A 22,745-nucleotide genomic window follows, 5' to 3' on the forward strand; every position below is an offset into this window, starting at 1 on the left:
GTATAAGATGGCTTCCTGTGTTGTTCATATGAAATGCCTACTAACATAGTAGAGTTAAGGGAACCTTCAAGACAGTGTGGAAGGGGCGCAGGGGGGTGCAGAAGGAAGGGGAAATTGGTTGAAACCATTTGTTAGTAGACACTTCTGTTCAATCAACCAGAATGGCAGCATTACCCTCTGTTTGCAACAGCTATCAACCAGATCTCTGGAATCTCACAAGCATGGCATCAAGGTGTTGGTTCTCATCTGTTGCCCCACCTTCAGATTGGTTAATCAAAGATATACCATATTTACTCGAGTCTAATGCGCCATCGAATCTAATGCACACCTCAGTTTTCAGAACCTGGAAACCAAAAAATGTATTTGCTGGCAGATGTAAATGTGCCATCAAATCTAATGCACACCTTAATTTTTGCAACATAATTTGGCTAAAAAAGGTGAGCATTAGATTCAAGTATATATGGTATTACCCTGAACATACAGGTCTCATTGGGTCATTGTGGCTCATAGTCAGCATCCTATCCTGATAATGTATCTGTTTGTGCCATTTTATTCCATGTTGTACATGCCACCCTTTTAACTTGCATTGTTGTTGTTTAGTCGTTTAGTCGTGTCCGACTCTTTGTGACCCCATGGACCAGAGCACGCCAGGCACTTCTGTCTTCCACTACCTCCCGCAGCCTCCCTCGTCCACTTAATAATAATTCTGTTAAGAAATGTTCCTGGAACAGAAGTCAAGAAGGAAGTATTTCTGTCTATTTGTCAATGCTAAGAAATTTCATTGCTCAGCAACACAGATAAAACTTCTTTAAAAAAACCCACAATCAACAAAACCTTGGGACAGTGTTCAAATTTCACAAGGTTTTCCAGTTAGGGAAAAGCTGCAACAAGCTCAATTTAATAAGCAAGGTCTGCATTACATACCAATCACATAGTTAAGATCTTTTGCTAAAAAATTTCCCAGCATTTCAGTGGTTTTCAGAGAGGTAAGACTCTGAAGACCTATTCCTATGGACAAATAACTGAAGGACAGAGGATCAATCTCTTTCCTAGCTCCATTGCAAGGAGATCTTATCACTTGATCATGTTAATGCTAGGCACTCTGGCAGAGAAGCTGTGTTTGAATTGCTGGGCCAGTGCTTTCCTCACAGCCCTTCTTCTATGCAAAAGGACAAATATGCAGTTATGGTAGGAGCTCCTCTACCTCCTTTCTTCAGTGTCCTGGCTGGTTTGGCCCTACATCCCCTTAGCTATAACCAGTATAAATTTGTATCACTCTCTTTTTTTAAAAAAATAAATAAATTAAAAAGTTTTTATTATTAAAATAATTCAGCATTAATACACACTCATTTTGTGAATATACAAGCGTACAAACGTACATTTCATACAATTCTTAAAAATGTTCAGACATACCTACACTCAATCCCACAGATAATTCCTTTTCCCATCACCATCCACCACCCCTCACCCGACCTTTGTGTTAGATTTCCAGTCTACTCCATTGCAATTTCTTTCCACTTGTATTACTCTCTTTCACACACCTTTAACCTAATTTTATGCTTCTTTTTCTATTACACATTGTTATCCATCCTATTTAGTATTTCAGTATTTAAAACGGAACTTGTTTATTCTAATAGGAGGTCTGATTTTTCAATATGGTTTTGCAAGTATCCTTTAAACACCTTCCAGTCCCTGTATCACTCTCAATAGTTCCTTTAAGGGACAAAGGGACCCAAGTATTACACAAGGGGATTGGAGAGGCAGTGGTGGAGGAAGGGGAGTGCGGTGGGGGTGGGTTGCCCCGGGTGTCATCACTGAAGGGGGGGGTGACAAAATGCCAGGCGGCACTCACCGTGGGGCCTGCAGAGCCCGAGCCATGTATCTCTCCTGGGAGTGACACGGTGGCTTGAGTGCCCACAGGCTCCATGCTACCCTAAACCGCCCACCCATAGGGCAGCTGAAGGGGAGGAGCAGCTGAGGGGGAGGAGGCAGGGAGACTCCAGAGGCCCCATGGAGCATCCTGCCCCACCTCGTGGGCGGGTGGCCCCACCCCATAGCGCAGGGCATGTGCTTGCTCCGCCGCTGTGGAGAGAATTCTGTCATTTCCTTGCACCCCGAGATCAACATAATTGCCCTGGTGCAGCCATGTGGCAGCTGCCAGTATAGTGTGTTAATGGCTTATCCTGTACTGTTGCCAGAATTGTGATTATGTCCCAGTACAAAGCTATAGAGCTCTGTTCTATGTTCTTTATGGGGTGGTGCCTCGGCACATTGACTTCTACTGCCATGTGTCAGCATTTCAGTGTTTTAAAGGTAAAGGGACCCCTGACCATTAGGTCCAGTGGTGGCCAACTCTGGGGTTGCGGCGCTCATCTCGCTTTATTGGCCGAGGGAGCTGGCGTACAGCTTCCGGATCATGTGGCCAGCATGACTGAGCCGCTTCTGGCGAACCAGAGTAGTGCACAGAAACGCCGTTTACCTTCCCGCCGGAGCAGTACCTATTTATCTACTTGCACTTTGACGTGCTTTCGAACTGCTAGGTTGGCAGGAGCAGGGACCGAGCAATGGGAGCTCACCCTGTCATGGGGATTTGAACCGCTACCTTCTGATTGGCAAGCCCTAGGCTCTGTGGTTTAACCCAAAGCGCCACCCACTTCCCTTCAGTGTTTTAAAGGTTCCACTAAATTACTAAGATGGAGACCCAGAACCAGATTTCAATTGAGCAAGGGTTCCATTCTGAATGATGTTGTGAGATAATAAGATATGTGTGCCGCTGCACATGTGCAGAGTTCATTCTCTGCTCAGAGTGACCAGCGTTAGTCCCTCAAAACACCTGATATTAGGAAGAAGATCAAAGGATGTGCCTTTCAGGCAGGCTTGAACTCAAAGCAACTCTCTTTCAGAAATTAGCCACTGATGAAATCTGAAAGTCATCACTGAGTGTGAATCAGCAGTACTCCTCCTCCCTTTCTCAGAGCTTCTAGCTAGGCTCGAACAAGTCACCTAGCTATTAGAGGGAAACTGACAGAATCTATTTCTTCCTCCATTCCATTTAGCCCACACAATAAATTGGTCATTAAAGAGGATCAGCAAAAAAGCCTGGCCTGTTTTAACTGCCTGTGCCAACACTGCTCTATTTGATGATCAAACCATAAATCCTCTCTCTACAGAGATTGATTTCATACTGCATACTTGGCCAGTTCCCGAGGCAGACAATAGGTGCTTGTTGTGCTTGCACGAGATATAGACTGCGGAGACAAAATACATGACCTCAAGCACACATGCCACACTATTGAAGAGTGTGGTTACTACTTAACCAAGTGCAATCAAACATTAAAATGAGCTCTGCTCAAAGAGCACGTGCATTAAGAACTGATTCACACAACCACTTTGGTGTACAGTTCGGCAAAGCAGGTTGCTATGTATAATGTGGTTGTGCTTTGTGAACGTTTCAGCAGAATGATGTGGATGATCTGGAATTCAAAAGCAACCTGCACACAAACTAGGTTGCACGTGATGTGTAACTGATCAACTCACATAACCTAATATGAGGGGGAAATTCTAGTTTACCTACAATCACATTACCATCTCTTTGAAAACTGCATCACAACAACCTTGCAAATTTCAGACTAAGACAATCATTGTCTTCCCAGAAGATTGTGAGGATTTACAAATGTCTTCTATGAATCACGACCCATTTCCTCCTTTAACTTTCATCTGATGACTATCAGAACAAGACGGAATCTTGACTTACTGAAGGATTTGTGAGGGCACCTGGCTTGATAGTAGTGCATATGAAAGGATCTAGAGGTCTTAGTGGACCACAAGCTTAACATGAGTAAACAGTGTGATGCAGCAACAACAACAACAACAAAAGAAAAGAAAAGCTAATGCAATTCTAGACTGCATCAAGAGAAGTCTAGTGTCCAGATCAAGGGCCACCAAAACTAAAAAACTGAAGGAATGACCGCCGGATGTGGAGCACACTTCCATCCGCAGACAAGCCACAGCTGTCTGAACATCATGCCCTCTATCTAACCTTTGGCTTTCTCAGTGGTCTGCCGTGCTCTGTCTGTGACCTTTGTCTCCTTCATTATACATTGTTCAAGGGGAAAATGAAGCGGTAGAAACAGGTGCCAAAATAACTTTGCACCTGCATTACCAACTCCTGCCTCATGCCCTTCACTTCACCCAACTCTATGATTCTATGATTGTTAAGTTCTGAATTTGAGGGACGCAGGTGGTGCTGTGGTCTAAACCACTGAGCCTCTTGGGCTTGCTGATCAGAAGGTCGGCGGTTCGAATCTGCGCGACGGGATGAGCTCCTGTTGCTCTGTCCCAGCTCCTGCCAACCTAGCAGTTCGAAAGCATGCCAGTGCAAGTAGATAAATAGGTACAGCTGTGGCAGGAAGGTAAATGGTGTTTCCGTGCGCTCTGGCACTCGTCACAGTCCTCCGTGCACCAGTAGCGGTTTAGTCATGCTGGCCACATGACCCAGAATGCTGTCTGCGGACAAACGGCGGCTCCCTCAGCCTGAAAGCGAGATGAGCGCCGCAACCTCACAGTCACCTTTGATTGGACTTAACCGTCCAGGGGTCCTTTTACCTTTCAGCTGTCCTAATTAGCTTGAAAAGATGAGTACTCCATTTAGCTCCAGTCTTTGTCCTGCTTGGCAAACAATGCCCTTCATCACAGTCATTTCCTTCCACTTCACGCCAATGCTCAGAACACTTTTCTTCCTTTCCTTGTGACATTTTTAATAATTCAGAATATGCAAACTTCTGCCTATTTACACATCCCTACTAAGACGTCTCAAATATATCACACTGCAAAGCCACAGCTACTTTCTTGCAGAGGTATCTAGCAGGGTGCCCTGCAGATGTTGCCGGACTGGACAACTGGAAATGGATACAATACTAGTCGGTTCGAACATCAAATTTGTAAGTAACATTATCAGATGACTATCTGTAAGAAGCGCACTTATTCATGTATACAGCTCTCCAGATAAGCAAAAATTAACATGTCGGCAATTTCCAGCTTCTTAATTTCCCCACCTGAAGCCTAAATAGTAAACCAGAAGTGTACATTACTGAGGTGTCACATTTAAAAATATTTAAAAGTATCCATTTTTTGTTTTTTTAAAAAATGAAGCATAACTTGGGATTTCTGTGAATAAAACATTTAAATCATGTTAAGTGCACCTTTATTAGGTACCTCCTCCATAAAAAAAAAGTTTAAAGACTTTTGGATGTTCACTTCATGTATAATTAATATGGCATACATTTTTGTTTTTGCTTTCTGAGCATGTAATTCGATGGTCCCTGGGAAGGAGTGTTGGGCCCATAGGATATATTGGATATCCCCTTCCAGCTTCAGAGAGTGAGATCCAGTACAGTCATACCTTGGAAATCGAATGGAATCCGTTCCGGAAGTCCATTCAACTTCCAAAACGTTCGGAAACCAAAGCGCGGCTTCTGATTGGCTGCAGGAAGCTCCTGCAGCCAATCGGAAGCCGTGGAAGCCCTGTCGGATGTTCAGTTTCCAAAAATAGTTCGCAAACCGGGTTTTGTCACTTCCAGGTTTGCAGCGTTTGGGAGCCAAAACATTTGAGAACTAAGCTGTTCAAAAACCAAGGTATGACTGTATTAGGTTTCCTCTAATCTAATGCAGGCCTAATGCAGAACTTCAGCGTCATTAGGGACAAAAAGGGGACATGCTAGGGTACAGTTTGGGGTGTGTGCTTGTCATCACAAGGCGCTAGCATTTAGGATATGCTGTCTTGTGCCTTAACAGGATGGTTCTTTAAGCTTACTGGATGATTTATTTTCAATTTATGCCTTCTGACTAAAGGTAAAGGGACCCCTGACCATTAGGTCCTGTCGTGACCGACTCTGGGGTTGTGGCGCTCATCTCACTTTATTGGCTGAGGGAGCTGGCGTACAGCTTCCGGGTCATGTGGCCAGCATGACGAAGCTGCTTCTGGCGAACCAGAGCAGCGCACAGAAATGCCGTTTACCTTCCCGCTGGAAGGTACTTGCACTTTGACTTCCTTTCGTACTGCTAGGTTGGCAGGAGCAGCAACCGAGCAACGGGAGCCCACCCCGTCATGGGGATTTAAGCCGCCGACCTTCTGATTGGCAAGTCCTAGGCTCTGTGGTTTAACCCACAGCGCCACCTGCATCCCGGAGCTCTAAAATGTATTCACTTCTCAAAGGTTTGTTGTTACTCTGAAACAGCACAAGACATCTGATTTCCACTTCGAAGGAACAACACTCCCAGCTCTTCCTTCCAGAAGCAAAACCAGAGTTTTGCTTGGTACATACAAGGTAACAGCACTGGTGGCCAGGTGTGTCTTCTTTGGAGGGTATTTTATAACTGGGGACCCATGTCTGACAAGGTCCTCTCTCTGACCACCCAACCTCCGGCAGGGAGTTTACGTCAAGGAGGATCTCATAAGATGATTTTAGAGGATGGGCAAATTGATAGGGGATTAGGGACTCCTCCCCTCACCCCTGGCAACTCAATTTGGGAGGTTATTAGAGCATGGTTAGGCTATTCCTGTTGAGAACTCGTTGCAGTTGGTGAAGCAGCTGCATGTAACTGGCAAAAGACAAGAGCCCTCAGGAGAAACCCTGAGCTGAGAACCTGCTCTACAGTTGCGTAAATTTCAAAGTTTGAGCTTCCCAAAACCTGTTATGGAACAATAATCTAGAAATAGGAGGTGAAGGAAATGCTTTGATATTACAGGGAACCAGGCAGAGGGCCTTCTCGGTGGTGGCACCCACCTTGTGGAACGGCCTCCTATCAGATGTCAAGGAGATAAACAACTATCTGACTTTTAGAAGACATCTGAAGGCAACCCTGTTTAGGGAAGTTTTTAATGTTTGATGTTTTATTGTGTTTTTAATATTCTGTTGGGAGCCGCCCAGGGTGGTTGGGGAAACCCAGCCAGATGGGCGAGGGATAAATAATAAATAATAAATAATTATTACATTATATTCTTAAAATAGCATCAGTGTAAGACTTGAGAAATGTTACATTTGAAAGTCGTGGAAGTAAAGTTTTAAATGCTTAATGCTATTTCTTAAGCAAACAGATTTTATTTACAGAAATAAGAATATATATATATATATTTGGTCTTACCTGTTATCATACTTGATATAATTAATGGCAATATGATTAGCTTCAGCATCCTCATCAGAACTTCTCCTGGAAAGGCGAAGTAAAATTTATCCAGATTGGAGAGATTTCCATATTCCCTAACAGCGACACCTAATCCAATGCCTAAGAAGTAACAGTGAAATATAAAACCAGATTTAGTATTTGGGAGGCGGGGGGAGGAATGAAATCATGTTTGAATATAATTTTAATCAACATAAAGCAAATTATGACAGTGCTGGAAATGTTTGTTCTTCAAAAGTACAGTGGTACCTTGGGTTATAAACGCTTCGGGTTACAAATGCTTTGGGTTACTAACTCCACTAACCCAGAAATAATACCTCAGGTTAAGAACTTTGCCCCAGGATGAGACCGGAAATCGTGTGGTGGCGGCGCAGCGGCAGCAGGAGGCCCATTAACTAAAGTGGTACCTCAGATTAAGAATGGTTTTGGGTTAAGAATGGACCTCCGGAACGAATTAAGTACATAACCCAAGGTACCACTGTATGTTATTCAAAGATGTCAGAAGGTTCCTTCAGGTGTACGGACCTGTGAGGCAACTCAACGATGGAAGCATTCTTCCTGTTGTTGTTCTCACTGGCTCATGCCTCACCTTGGAGCATGCTCAAAAGTTACACCTAGTCACCAATCACATGGTTTGAAACAACCAGCGTCTCCTGAAACTGCCCCATTATTCCAACCCATCAAATACGTTTTCTGCTTGTGTCTATGCAACATAAAGTTTTGAAACTGAGCGGTCTGCTTATATACACAAAAATATAAAGAAAAGGAAATGAGTTGGGCTTCAATTCTCTGTGCTTTTGTTCTGGAGAGACATTTTCTCAAGAATGTTTCAGCCCAAATGTGAAGCTTTCAGATGAAGCCATCTGTCATCTGCCTTGGATAAAGAAAGACACATTCTTTCTTTCAGTGCTCTTTCCTCATTGACATGCTAAATTTATTTTGTTTTAATGAAGTACGTTGTGCTACATGATGAAAAGGAAGCAACACAAAGCATCTCAGTGGTTTAAGGAAGTGGTCTAGCATGCTGTGACATTCTGTGTGATTTATCTTGCTCAGTATCACAGCAGGAATAAACTGAATCCTCTCCTTACATTCCCAGACTATCATACTTTACTCAGAATGTCTGGTCTGCACATAGTAAATTTCAAATTATTATTATTGTATTTGTATATATAGCTAAAGGAAACAAATGTATATGAATACATGTTGTATGGTAGTTTCATAATAAACCTTTTGGAATAGCTGGCCATATGTCACCAGGTTTTCTACGTACAAATTCATTCCTAAAGTTGAGTCACCCTATTTTATAAGCACTTGCAGTCAGTCCAGGGAAAGGAAAGCAATGTCAAAAATATAACTGAAAACACTTAATGATATGTTGAGTGAAAATAACTTTCACACAAGGAGTTTCTCTTATTATTCTAGAGTGGATTTTGTTTTCTGATTACTGCTCTTAGCATAGTTATAGGCACATTATCTCACAAATGGCATAGCATGGTAGTTTTCAAACATGCTACCTTGTTGAAAACACTTTTAACCAAATTATTTACATTGCTCAGTTTCATTTGTGGTACACAGTTTGTTCTAGTCTTTAGAATTTTTAAAAACTGAAAATCATTGTTTTTTAATGGTTGTTATGTAAACTTCTTAGAACTTTTTATTATATTAGGTTTTGTGGAGTATAGACCTAATCTCTTGGGAGTATAAGCTTTGTTTAAATGGAGAATGTGATGTGCAGCAAATGCAAAGCTCTCCTGTAGCTGGAGGAGGAGGAGGAGGAGAAGGAGGAGGAGGAGGAGAAGGAGAAGAAGAAGAAGAAGAAGAAGAAGAAGAAGAAGAAGAAGAAGAAGAAGAAGAAGAGTTTGGATTTGATATCCTGCTTTATCACTACCCGAAGGAGTCAAAGTGGCTAACATTCTCCTTTCCCTTCCTCCTCCACAACAAACACTCTGTGAGGTGAGTGGGGCTGAGAGACATCAGAGAAGTGTGACTAGCCCAAGGTCACCCAGCAGCTGCATCTGGAGGAGCAGGGAAGCGAACCCGGTTCACCAGATTACAAGTCTACCGTTCTTAACCACTACACCACACTGGAGAGGGGATATTTAAGCTCCTTTAAATCTGTAGTGAAGACACCCCAGGCAGGGGTGGAGGAAGGGGTGGGTGGTGGGTGCGGGCCACCCTGGGTGTCACCACTGAGGGGGGGGTGACAAAATGCCGGGCGGCACTCACTGCGGGGCCTGCAATGCGCCCGAGCCACACGTCTCTTCTGGGAGTGACACAGTAACTTGGGCGGCGCAGGCTCCATGCTGCCCAAATGGTCCGCCCGCTGCCTCCCTCCCAGCTGTAGGGCGGCTGAGTGGGAGGAGGCAGGCAGACTCCAGAGGCCCCGCAGTGCACCCCGCCCCTATGGGAGGCTCGCCCAGCACCTGGGTGCACCGCCCCAGGAGCCCAAGCGGCTTCCTCCACCGCTGACCCCAGGGAATACAGCTGCCGGTAAACAACTGACCCGTTAGCCCAGAAGTCGCAATAACTGTCAGCATTTTCATTCTCTCCCGTTACTGGACGTGTGATTATTACATCACATGTCTGTGTTTACATTCCGTGCTTGGAAAGTGAGGGAAATGGAAGCCAGTTCTATCTCTTCCGCTGGATTGTATTTTTGTACTTTTTCTCTCTCTCTTGGAGAAGATGTGAGAGGACACCATGGTTGCTTTGTCTTGTAAAGGTAAAGGGACCCCTGACCATTAGGTCCAGTTGTGACCGACACTAGGGTTGCGGCGCTCATCTCGCTTTATTGGCCGAGGGAGCCTGCATACAGCTTTTGGGTCATGTGGCCAGCATGACTAAGCCGCTTCTGGCGAACCAGAGCAGCACACAGAAATGCCGTTTACCTTTCCGCCGGAGTGGTACCTATTTATCTACTTGCACTTTAACGTGCTTTCGAACTGCTAGGTTGGCAGGAGCAGGGACTGAGCAACGGGAACTCACCCCGTCACGGGGATTTGAACCACCAACCTTCTGATCGGCAAGTCCTAGGCTCTGTAGTTTAACCCACAGCGCCACTCGCGTCCCTGCTTTGTTCTGTATATATTGCTTAATAAATTACTTAGATGTCACACCTCATAGCCTGAGCTTCCAGCTTTACTCTGCTGTTTGAGTGTGCATATATCTTTGGATACGTGTCGCTGCTGCGCACTAGGACTGCAGAGTTATGAGCGTCATGGGTTGCGCTCCAGAGGAAGATGCCCAGAGAGGTCTGTCTCAGTGAGGGGCTGTGTGATGCCCCCCCCATGTGTTCCGACAATGGTTATGGGCCCAGAGATCCAGAGATGGCTGTGTGCATATCGGAGGACTGCCTCATTGACTGATGAGGTATGTGGCTCTGAGTTCAGCGAGCGCTAATTGCTGGCAGTCATGGCAAGCCGCTTGCAAGATTTATTGCTGCTTTGGAATTTCCTGGCTCCTTGTGGTAGGTTGGAAGGCTGGTGAATGAAACTTACATTGGAGAGATCCCCCCCGCTTTGTTTTATTATTCAAATTTATCATCATCATCACTGCCTGCAGCATACTATAGTCAAAAGTGACTCTCTTTTGATGGTTGATGGTAATGGTTGATGATATTACCCACTATTAATATCATCAACCATTTAAAATGTTCTGGGCATTGCACAGCATATGAAATGATTAGGACTTTACTATGGAATCCCATGATTTCTGTCCCTGTATCTGTAAATTTGTCTCTAAAGCAAAGCAGTCCTTCTGTGCTTTACACCCCAGTCATCTCTGTTTTTCAGCACACTGACACCATGTGCCTGTGATTCTTGAGCTGGAGGCGGCTTCCCTGTGGTGTGTTTTCTCTGTCAAAATGGTTCTTATGGCGACCATCAGATTTATAAATGTATGGAGGGAGCCCATCTGGGAATTCTGGCGTTAAGGGCTTCCTGTTCTGGCAAATTACTGCCCTTGGCCAGTAATGAATATATATTACCCATAGATGCACAAATAAAATTAGAGCTCAGTTTGTTTGTGAATTAAATCCCCACCCCACAATTCCGGATGAGAATTTGTTTTTTTTAATCTAAAACCTTTCTATACCAGATTCTTTTCAAAAAATAAATAAACCCTGCACTTGCACCACTATTTACTGATCCGTTTTCAAATGCCATTGCAGCCATGGGGGGGGGGGCTTTTTCTATATTAGCAGTTCATAGCAAAACTAATGCACAGCTGTCAAGACATCTTGCAAAGAAGCACTGGAGTTTCAGGGATGTTGCATCTTCCAAGTACCACTGTAGGGCTGTTGCTATTCAGAATACTCTGTGGAGTGTGGTTGCTCAAATGATATAGAAACTCACTGGATAATGCCTGTTGAAAGGTTCATACATGCCTCCACAAATGTGTAAGGGCAGTGCTGGATTTATGTATAAGCTAAACAAGCTATAACTTAGGCCTCCACTCTCTTGGGCCCCCCAAAAAACTTAAAGGAAAAAACCCTGGATGTACATTTCCAAAATATAAGATAAAAAACAAATAAAATAAAACCTACATACAGCAAAAGTGTTTTGTGTTGTGTAGGCTCCTATGACGTAAGCAATGGGCCCTACCTGCTAGCCCGCTCCCTAAAATATCACCGGTTTGCTCTTTTCTATAGATAGCGTGCCTACATTCTGCGTGGACTTTGCATTCTGCATGGACTTTTCAACAATTACTTTGATAAAGTACATATTTTGTTATGTGCAAATGGCTTTAGATACATTAGGCCCATAATTTACCATATAGCATATATTCAACACAAAAAACAGTGACAATTTGCTGTAGACAAAGGACGTCTGGACATATAAAGGGTCCCATTACCTTCAGTAGCTTAAAGGTACAGGGACCCCTGGCAGTTAAGTCCAGTCGCGGATGACTCTGGGGTTGCGGCGCTCATCTCACTTTACTGGCCAAGGGAGCTGGTGTTTGTCCGCAGACAGCTTCCAGGTCATGTTGCCAGCATGACTACGCTGCTTCTGGTGAACCAGAGCAGCGCACTAAAATGCCGTTTACCTTCCCGCTGGAGTGGTACCTATTTATCTACTTGCACTTTGACGTGTTTTTGAACTGCTAGGTGGGCAGGAGAAGGGACTGAACAACAGGAGCTCACCCCGTCATGGGGATTCGAACTGCCAACCTAAATCCAAGTTAGGTAGGTTCAACTTTAATTGCAAACTGAATTGAATTCCTTCCCTACCTCTACTTATGACTCTACCACCGATGAGTGTGGTAGTTCTTACAACACCTGCACCAAGTCATGAACATAATGCAATTGCTCAGTCTGCAAAGAGAGGGCTCACATGGAAATAGAATTTGCAATGGAGTTGCAATTTCTTGGTTTCAACCAATGTGAAATCTTCACATTGACACAGTACTTAATGTCAAGACTAGGCATAGGCAAACTCGGCCTCCCAGATGTTTTGGGACTACAACTCCCATCATCCCTAGCCAATAGGACCAGTGGTCAGGGTGATAGGAATTGTAGTCCCAAACCATCTGCAGGGCTGAGTCAAGACTAATGGAAGTTTGGATTTCCCAGAGCAGATGTTTACTTCCTTTCTTCCATTCCACTGACCAACACTGCTAGCTTGGTGTAGACAAAAGTTAAGCTTTGCCCCTGACTCTTAATGGGGAAACATTCTGTCAAGTCAAAGAAGAAGCTGAATTATAGTTATACAGTTCACAGTAGTTCAGGCTTCCTCAACCTTGGCCCTCCAGATGTTTTGAGACCACAGTTCCCATCATCCCTGACCACTGGTCCTGCTAGCTAGGGATCATGAGAGTTGTAGGCCAAAAACACCTGGAGGGCCGAGGCTGAGGAAGCCTGCAGTAGATGACGTACCGGTATATTAGTTGTATACAGTTCAGCTACTCCACTACTGCTTACTCAAAGCTTGGTTGCAAAAGTTTTGAAAGCTTCCACAGAAGCACTCTTTTCTTTTTCTTTTTTACTTAATAATTTAATTCTTAAAAATAACCTCAAGCAAATTAAGTGCCCAAACATCAAATAGCGTTTGATTGAACTAAGGAAGGATGGAACTGTATTTTGTAATTTACCTTGAAAAAAGTGTGATTACACTTTCAGCTATGAAAAGATTTCTAATTGAAATGTTGTCATCTATTTCCCCCCATCCCCCCAAAAAAAATTAAAATTGCACACAAGGGCATGTCCTTGTACCAAAAAAGCAATTTAACTGGTTTCTTTGAAGTATGACACGCTTTATCATCCCAAATACCAAAAATACACTAAGCATAGCAGTTATCCTTAACAATGTTCTGAAGTACTGAAGTATAGCAGTACATACTGAACTTAATATAATGCTATATGGAAAAGCTATTTTCATACCCAGACTATTCTTCATTAACCCATACCCACAATTTTGGCCTTTAATTGCCCAATTCTTTGCTAAATTGAGACAATCTTATGATGTCCATACATTTCAATTCTAATAGATCTTCTTGCTTTCTTCAAAAAAATCTATTAGAATTCAAATGTATGGACATAAAATTGTTTATATACATTAAAATTTGATGCTATGAGTTTCTGGAAAATTTACCAACATGTTTTTTTTAAATAATGTTATCTTTTCACAACCATTACTTATCTAAAGTAGATTTCTTTAGGAAAACATAAAACTAAAATGACTTCCATGTGAAATATATAGCTGCTTTAGAAACAAAGTAACTTGCAAACAAACAGTGAAGAAACAACAAATTTGCCAGTAGATTCTGTTTGTATGTATTATTTTAAATCAGTGGAGAAGGATCAAAATCTCTAAATTTCTCCCTGCAGGAAAGCAGTGGGGGAGATCAAAATATGAGCATTGCATGTGTGAATTTGCCTTCTGAATCAAATCCTGAATGTACAAAACTCAGAAAAGTAACTGAACTGTAGCCAAGATCCAAATAATTATGAAACTCATCCCAACATCCCAAGGTGTACCCCCACATGCAAAGAACGGCAACCTCCAAGGTCACCTGATAAGATTCTGAAGGAGTATGTCCTATGGCACAGGGATGAGTTGTTCAAAGGAAAATGAATAAGAATTTACAAAGGATGTATTCAAACCCCTCGTGCTCAGAGCTATGTATGCAGAGTCCAATGGATGACTTGCTTTGTCAAATGATATAAAAATTATTCCAGAGACACTCCTCTCCCCCCCCCCAAAGAGTAAAGGACCCCTGGACGATTAAGTCCAGTCAAATTCTCCCCACAACAAGTGTCCTGAGGTCAGTGCCGGATTTATGTATAAGCTAAACAAACTATAGTTTAGGGCCCTACTCTCTTGGGGGCCCCCAAAAAAATTAAAGGAAAAAAACCCTGGATGTACATTTCCAAAATATAAGATTAAAAACAAATAAAATAAAATCTACATACAGCAACAGTGGTTTGTGTTGTGTAGGCTCCTATGATGTAAATAATGGGCGCCGCCTGCTAGCCTGCTCCCTAAAATATCACTTCTTCTTAATTGTATTTCAGTTCAACAATTACTTTGAGTAAATACATATTTTGTTACGTGCAAATGGCTTTAGATACCTATTAGGTCCATAAATTACCATATAGCATATATTCAACACATTTGGTGTAAACCACAGAGCCTAGGACTTGCCGATCAGAAGGTCGGCAGTTCGAATCCCTGCGACGGGGTGAGCTCCTGTTGCTCGGTCCCTGCTCCTGCCAATGTAGCAGTTCGAAAGCATGTCAAAGTGCAAGTAGATAAACAGGTACCACTCTGGCAGGGAGGTAAACAGCGTTTCTGTGCACTGCTCTGGTTTGCCAGAAGCAGCTTAGTCATGCTGGCCACATGACCAGGAAAAACTGCCTGCTGACAAACGCCGGCTCCCTCAGCCAGTAAAGCGAGATGAGCGCTGCAACCCCTGAGTCATTCGTGACTGGACTTAACTGTCAGGGGTCCTTTACCTTTACCTTTTAAATATGTATACACAGTTCAGATGCATGCTCTTTTGCCTTTCTAGATCAGTTCTGAGAATACGCGAAACTAGAGCCTAGACACATTCAAAAGTAGTTCCATATTTCTAAGCAAGTGTACACTGAACTGTAAGGCCCATCTTTTGCTATTTCTGATGGTTAAAGGAGCAATTCTAACTATGGGAAGCCAGCTTAATGGCCCTGTCTTAATTTAAGTCAGCCTAAGGTAAGCCAGGAGGGACGTGGGTGGCACTGTGGGTTAAACCACAGAGCCTAGGACTTGCCGATCAGAAGGTCAGCAGTTCGAATCCCCACGACGGGGTAAACTCCCGTTGCTCGGTCCCTGCTCCTGCCAACCTAGCAGTTCGAAAGCACGTCAAAGTGCAAGTAGATAAATAGGTACCGCTCCGGCAGGAAGGTTAATGGCGTTTCCGTGAGCTGCTCTGGTTCACCAGAAGTGGCTTAGTCATGCTGGCCACATGACCCGGAAGCTGTACACCGGCTCCCTTGGCCAATAAAGCCGCAACCCCAGAGTTGGCCACAACTGGACCTAATGGTCAGGGGTCCCTTTACCTTTAAGGTAAGCCAGATCCAAACCCCATTTGGGAGCAAGGCTACTGCCAACCGAAAGAGCCCAACCCTGTTTTGAGGGAAGCCTTAAAATACAGTGGTACCTTGGGTTACATACGCTTCAGGTTACAGACTCCGCTAACCCAGAAATAGTACCTCGGGTTAAGAACTTTGCTTCAGGATGAGAACAGAAATTGTGCTCCGGGGATGAGGTGGCAGCAGGAGGCCCCATTAGTTAAAGTGGTACCTCAGGTTACGAACAGTTTCATGTTAAGAACGGACCTCCAGAACCAATTAAGTACTTAACCCGAGGTACCACTGTAATAGCCTTAAAAAAGCCGTAAATTAAGAGTGTGACTTACAACACCCCTTTTTTTGCTGGCATAGGTTCTGCTGGGCTGCTAGGCCACATGATTGAGATGAACAGAGTTAGGGTCCCTATGAAGTCTCTTCCCTGCCTGTCCCTGTCCCCAACATGCTTTCCTAGGGACTTAACACCAGCCTTGATCCAGTCAGCTTTGGGTTGGCTGGCTGAGCGCCGTCTGAGCCAAGAGGAGCATTTTGCACCAGTGCATCTCCAGCTAAGCTAGGGTTGGGGGACTTAAACCACTGCAGCCTCAGCTGACTGAGCCAGAGATCTACTGCAGCCGAACTCACTGGTGGATCTTGGTTTAAGGTTGGACCCTAAATCCCCAATCAGACTAGGACGTAGGAGACCAGGGTTCAAATCCTCAGTCAGCCATGAATCTCCCTGAATGACCTTGGGCCAGTTGCCCTCTCTCAGCCTAACCTACGACACACGGTTGCTGTGAGGATGAAATGTAACCCACTGAACTATTATTTGGAGGAAATAAATGTGGGATATGGAAGTGAGAGCTGGACCATAAAGAAGGCTGATCGCCGAAGAATTGATGCTTTTGAATTATGGTGCTGGAGGAGACTCTTGAGAGTCCCATGGACTGCAAGAAGATCAAATCTACCCATTCTGAAGGAAATCAGCCCTGAGTGCTCACTGGAAGGACAGATCGTGAAGCTGAGGCTCCAATACTTTGGCCACCTCATGAGAAGAGAAGACTCCCTGGAAAAGACCCTGATGTTGGGAAAGATGGAGGGCACAAGGAGAAGGGGACGACAGAGGACGAGATGGCTGGACAGTGTTCTCGAAGCTACCAGCATGAGTTTGACTGAACTGCAGGAGGCAGTGGAAGACAGGAGTGCCTGGCGTGCTCTGGTCCATGGGGTTACAAAGAGTCGGATGCAACTAAACAACTAAACAACAAGAAATGTGGGATATAATTGTAACACTAAAGTAAACAAACTTACTTCAAAAGGAATTTATATGCTCGCAATATTTATATTGATTTAATTTCTTCAAGAAAAATAGCACTGCTGTTTGTCTTTTTATGGCACCATGACTTACTTGCGGAATACTGAGGGCTATAATTTAGGTTGTGGGAAACCAGTATTGAGAGAAATGGAGAGGGAAGAGGCATGTTTGTCTCTAGTATTAATTTGCCGACATCATTATGAAATACACTGAACGGATGGCATTTAACAAATATTAATATTGCATGAGAATGATGCTGGTTGGATAAGCATGATTTAAACTTCTAACAGCCAGAGTAATACCAATAACTGAATGCAGGCAAGTAAATGAGATTACTGAAATGAATTATTTAACAAATCCTGGCTGGATCACCAAGGGTGCTTTATATTTTTTGACAGCGAGGAAATTCGCGCTGGAGTGAGAGTGTACAGCATATATACAAAAATACTTGTCTGTTTCTAGTTTTTAAAAAATACACAGAAATAACTTCACATACTAGAGGTGTCTTGGGAGATTTAAGAAAGAGAATGGGGATCATTCTTCCTGGAAGGAAGGGAAACTGAGGCTGCAGTGCTTTTCGCATTTATTTGGGAGTGAGTTCCATTTAACACTGCTTTGAGGGTTTTTTTCTACACCCAAGCAGTATTTAACTTTTATCAAACAAACAAACAAATAAATACAGAGCCACCTACATCTGAGTACACGTGGTTAGGCTCTCCTGCAATCCTAAACCTACTTGACAAGTAGCAAGTTCCTTTGAACTCAGCAGGGTTTATTTGCAAGTAAATATAATGTAAATCAAGCTACACAGCTCCTATGCGGCATTCACAGAATGGTCATCTTTCCCTTACTTCAGTTATGATCCTAATAAGCTTTACTTGGAAGTAAACATTTCTGAAATGAGCCTCCTTTCCAAGATTACTAGGATCATGCGGGGCCAGGTAATAGCATAGGGCAAGTCAATGATTGCTGAGATGAAGAACGATTTAATGATCTGCAATGGGGCTAGACCTGGGCAAACAGCTCTCCTTAAGGTTTCCTCTTTTCTTAAAATACTTGCCAAGTCTGGTTGAACTTAGTGCGACTTACACCTGAGTAAACGTATTTCGACTCAGGAGCCACAGTGTTTTAATTTTATCATCATTCTATAGAGGCTCAACGAATGCCAGATCAGCTCTTAAACATTAGTACCATTTCATCACAGTGGCAAAGATTTGCTCACTGCCAGCTCTTTCCTTTATTGCAACAGGGCTGAGGAAACCTCCATCCACCCCACAAAGAACAAATCTGCATCTGCTTCCAGGGAGATATCCATTCTTTTGGAAAGGGCTCTCCTCGAGGAAAACACCTATCCACCTTCATCATGTGATATTAGAGGTGTGTGTGTGTGTGTGTGTGTGTGTGTGTACTAGGTATTATTAAGCTCAGCTGGGGGGTTGGCAAAGAGCTTAGAAGAGATAGACTGCAATCCTGCCCAAATGATAGCAGGGGTCCTTTATAAGTCCCGGAACCAGTCCCAGCTGGGTTACCTTTCTAGGATGCTCATAATACAACGCTACATTTCTCCCATGGTGGCTGAACATTTGTTTAGCATGTGTCTCTTTCTCTCTCTGCATGTGTGTATGTAGAGCCGTAACTATGGGGAGGGGGTAGCCAGGTTTATTTTTGCCCTGTGTGAAGCCTCCAGGGGGAAACCATTGATGCTCCCAACCTGTGTGTACGCAAATGCGCATGGGTGTGTGTGTGTGCCAAGCTGGGTCTTTGACCAGGGTGATATAAAGCCTTGTTTCGCCCCTGGTGTGTGTGTGTGTGTGTGTGTGTGTCTATCTATTTATCTCTATCTATCTATCTATCTATCTATCATCTATCTATCTATCATCTAATTTTCTTTGTTCACATATATATACGTCTCTCTGTATTCGCATATACATCTTCAATGTTAAGCAAGTGGAACTATTTCTTGTCATATTTTCTATTTTCCTGCTTACAACCCCACCTTAAGGAAGACAAGGAGGCAGACGACCCAGAGCAGCCGCCAAGGATTCCCTCCAAAGGGAAGGGTTGCCTCCCCCCCCCAATGATGAAAGAGGTTTCCACGCGCCCCCGCGACGCTCCAGCTTCCTTCGCCTGCCTCCCTCCCTCCCTCCTTCCTTCCCCCTCTTCTTCCCCAGCCCACCAACTCACCCAGCACCACGGCGAGGATGGTGGCCAGGAGGAGCCAGTTGTTCTTCAGGAAGCGCCTGCAGTTGAAGCCCCTTTTCCGGGCGAGCTCCTTCGCCATGGTGGCTCGTGGTGATGGTGGTGGGAGAAAAGAGGCACGGGAAGGAGATGGAGGTCGGGAGGGATGCGCGCCGCGCCGCGAGAGACAAGAGACACGCGCGCAAGAGACGGAGGCAGAGAGAGGAGCCGGCAGGTCTCTCCCTCAACGGCAGAACGGCTCTCGCTCGCTCGCGTTCGGCCGGCTGCTGGTTTGGCTGGAACGCGCGCGCGTATGGATAGAGAGAGGACGGGGACCGTGCGCCTTCGTCACGCTGCGGGGTCTCTCGCGTCTCCTCCTCCTCCTCCTCTCGCCGCCGCTGCTGGTGCTGCTACTGGCGGAGTCTGCCTGGCTCTGCGGCTCCGAGATAGCCAGGCGGAGAGGAGGAGGAGAAGGAGGAGGAGGAGGAGAGGTGTGGTGGTGGCGGTGCCTCTGCGCGTGTCTGGCTGGAGAGCAGGGCGCGCTCTGTCTCTGTCAGGCGCATCCAAAACACTTGGCACAAGACGCTGCGCGCACGGAGCCCTCTCTCTCTCTCTCTGAGTCACTTTGCATAACCGGAGGAGGGGGCACCTTAGGGTGCCCTCCCTCAGCGAGCGGCGCTTGCGCTTCCTCCTCGTGCCCACAGGTGCCAGCTTCCTGCGCTCCCCGGGGTGCCCGAGCAGCACCCACAAAAATGCTCCATGAAAGGGGCGCCGGGTACAGGGTGGCGGGGCCAAGCAGATCCTCCTGCCCACAGGGCTGTGGCTCAAGAGCCGGGGACTCGGGGGTGGGGTGGGGTGTGGGGGCTTCGGCGCCCTTTCGTGAGACGCTCGGACCACCCGCCTGGGGCGCGGAAAGGCGCGGCTGCTGCTCTGCGCTAAGCGCGCTTCGAAGATAGAGATGTGGATATACAGTAGATCTAAAAAAACTCAAATAACTCATTTCACACCAATTAACAGCGGCGAGAGCAAACTGTGGCAAGATTCTGAAGGACGTTTATATTTAGGCAAATTACTGGTATTCAAAAAGTCTGGCCCTTCTAGAATTGCTCTTCTGGAAAATGTTTCCAACAAGTTGAAAGTACAGTGGTACCTCGGGTTACAGACGCTTCAGGTTACCTATGCTTCAGGTTACACACTCCGCTAACCGAGAAATATTACCTCCGGTTAAGAACTTTGCTTCAGGATGAGAACAGAAATCGCGTGGCAGCAGCTGGAGGCCCCATTAGCTAAAATGGTGCTTCAGGTTAAGAACAGTTTCAGGTTAAGTACGGACCTCCGGAACGAATTAAGTACTTAACCCGAGGTACTACTGTAGCCAGGGGGCATACTGCAAGAGATTGTTTTTTTCGCAAAGTGGCATGATTCTATGTTATTTACAAATGATGAAGCCCTGGCCATATGGTCCCTCTTGTTTATTACAAGTTCTGGATTTTGTGAAAGTGTACAACTGCTAACTTATTTTCAAAGCTAAGGAGGGTCTGGTGTGGTTTAAAATTGGATGGGGACTGGTGTCGATAACCCTACATTGCGGATGACTCTTGGGTCCCTTTCACCTCTACAATTCAAGGATTCTGAGTCTATGTTTAGGCAGACCTGAAGAAGTGTGCATGCACACGAAAGCTCATACCAAGAACTGACTTAGTTGGTCTTTAAGGTGCTACTGGAAGGAATTTTTTTGTTTAGGCAGACCTATGTTCTTTATATTTCTGCTGAATTACTAGTAATTTTGGAGCAAGGGAAACGATGTTGTTAAGTCTTCATTCCTTCCTTCATTTTTTATTTTTTATTTTTTCATTTTGCAAATCTGTATGAGAATTCCTAAGATTAAGGAAGTGCCTACTTGCATTGAAAATATTGTTTGTCTTCTCTTGCTGGATTTTATGTTATATATGATTCGGTTCTTTTTGTTACTTTTGTTTCTATGCAAAAATTCCCTCTCTTGTTATGATTTACAAATTTCAATTTTAAAAAGGCGAATGAGCCAAGCTCTTGCAGCAGTGTACAAAATGTTTACCTGCTTCGTATCACATCCCCCTCGCTGCAGAAACAAGGAAGAAAACAAAAACAAATGAAGAAAAATAACAGCATACACCTTTCCAACTTGTGAAGCAAACAATTTGGCGGTGAACGAAGACGCAGATGGATAAACATTATGTTTGTGTAATTGGAGACTAATGATTTCATTTCTTTTCTAATCAAACTTTCAATTGGCACCAGGTCCACAAGTTGTCATATCAATTCCATCAGGCATGGTTTCTCCCAAAGCACCCTGGGAACTGTAGTTTGTTATGGGTGCTGAGAATTGTGAGAAGACCCTCTATTGTCCACACAGACCTACGGTTCCCAGAGTTCCCAGGGAGGACTGATTGATTCTTAAAACATGCTGGAAATTCTAGACTTTGTTTTAAGGGATATGATACTATTCTAAATATATATTGCAGGTGGGACTGAGAAAGGAAATCTTAGAAAGAGAGTGTGTTGCAGAGGGTAGTGGGCTGGGTTCAAGTTAATGTTTAGCTGTGAAGTCACTTCTCAGTAGTTTATTATTATTATTATTATTATTAGTTTATTATTATTATTAGTTTATTATTATTATTATTATTATTATTATTATTATTATTATTAGGCTGTTATGATGATAAAATGGGATAACCTCATGGACACTACCTTGGCCTCTTTGGAAGTAGTAATAACTTTAAAAAATGAAATTAACAAATAGCTATATTAGAAACGGGCAAAACACAAGAAATAAAAACAATGCAATGCAAAATATAAACGTTTTTGGTCAGTTATCAGCTCTTATGGTTTAATTTGAATGACGTTACACTGATTTTATTATTATTATTATGAAAGGTTGACAGATATTGGCTCCCATCCTGGATGAAGATTCAGTTTGGTAGGTTTTGTACGGGTAACCAAACACAAATCTGTAATAAAAATGTCTCAATAAAATGAAAAAGAATTAAAGGTACCCTAGGCTGATGGATCACTCCTAGAACTGCTGAAGTTATTTAAAAGATGAACACAATAATGGAAAATTATGGTAAGAGATTCTATTTTGGAAAGGTTTGCAACTATCTATATCATGTCCGTAATGAACCTACTTGGTCAGCAAACAAAAAGCAATATTTTATTATTTGGTGCTTTTTTCCTTTAAATCCCTTTTTGATCTTTGTACTTATTCTGCAAGAGTTCACTTCCAACCAATTAATCCCCAAAGGAATACACATGAAAAGAAAAAGCATTACATTGGAATTACCACTGTCAGGGGGGAAAATTCTCTGAGCCACAGGAAGAATAGTATTCTGCTCTCAAGAATATCAAAATGATAAGATCACTTGATAACCTGAGATGTAGTGCTTGACCTGTGACCTTTCTCTCTCCCCCCCAACCTTGGCACTGCCAACTGAGCTATACCACCCTCTAAATGGCACCCTCCTCTAAATGTTTCTTAGTTCCACATAA

At 43.9% G+C, this 22,745-nt stretch overlaps 1 protein-coding gene across 2 annotated transcripts in view; it reads right to left on the reverse strand.

Annotated features, from left to right (window-relative positions):
* The window catches only part of SLC1A1 (solute carrier family 1 member 1), a 39,313-nt gene extending 19,396 nt beyond the window's left edge, over positions 1 to 19,917 (reverse strand). The window contains exons 1-2 of one of the 2 annotated variants that reach the window (XM_083719224.1): positions 19,227 to 19,917; positions 7,144 to 7,284 (exon numbers count right to left, since the gene is read on the reverse strand). In XM_083719224.1, the coding sequence (XP_083575350.1) occupies positions 7,144 to 7,284; positions 19,227 to 19,323 (238 nt within the window). In that variant the 5' untranslated portion in view covers positions 19,324 to 19,917. Of the gene's footprint in view, positions 1 to 7,143; positions 7,285 to 9,688; positions 9,734 to 19,226 lie in introns of those variants that run through there. The other variant, XM_083719225.1, reaches the window with a different exon arrangement.
* Between the last annotated feature and the right edge of the window lie 2,828 nt (positions 19,918 to 22,745).

Source organism: Podarcis gaigeae, assembly GCF_964106915.1.
Source record: "Podarcis gaigeae genome assembly, chromosome: 17".
NCBI classification, from domain to species: Eukaryota; Metazoa; Chordata; class Lepidosauria; order Squamata; family Lacertidae; genus Podarcis; species Podarcis gaigeae.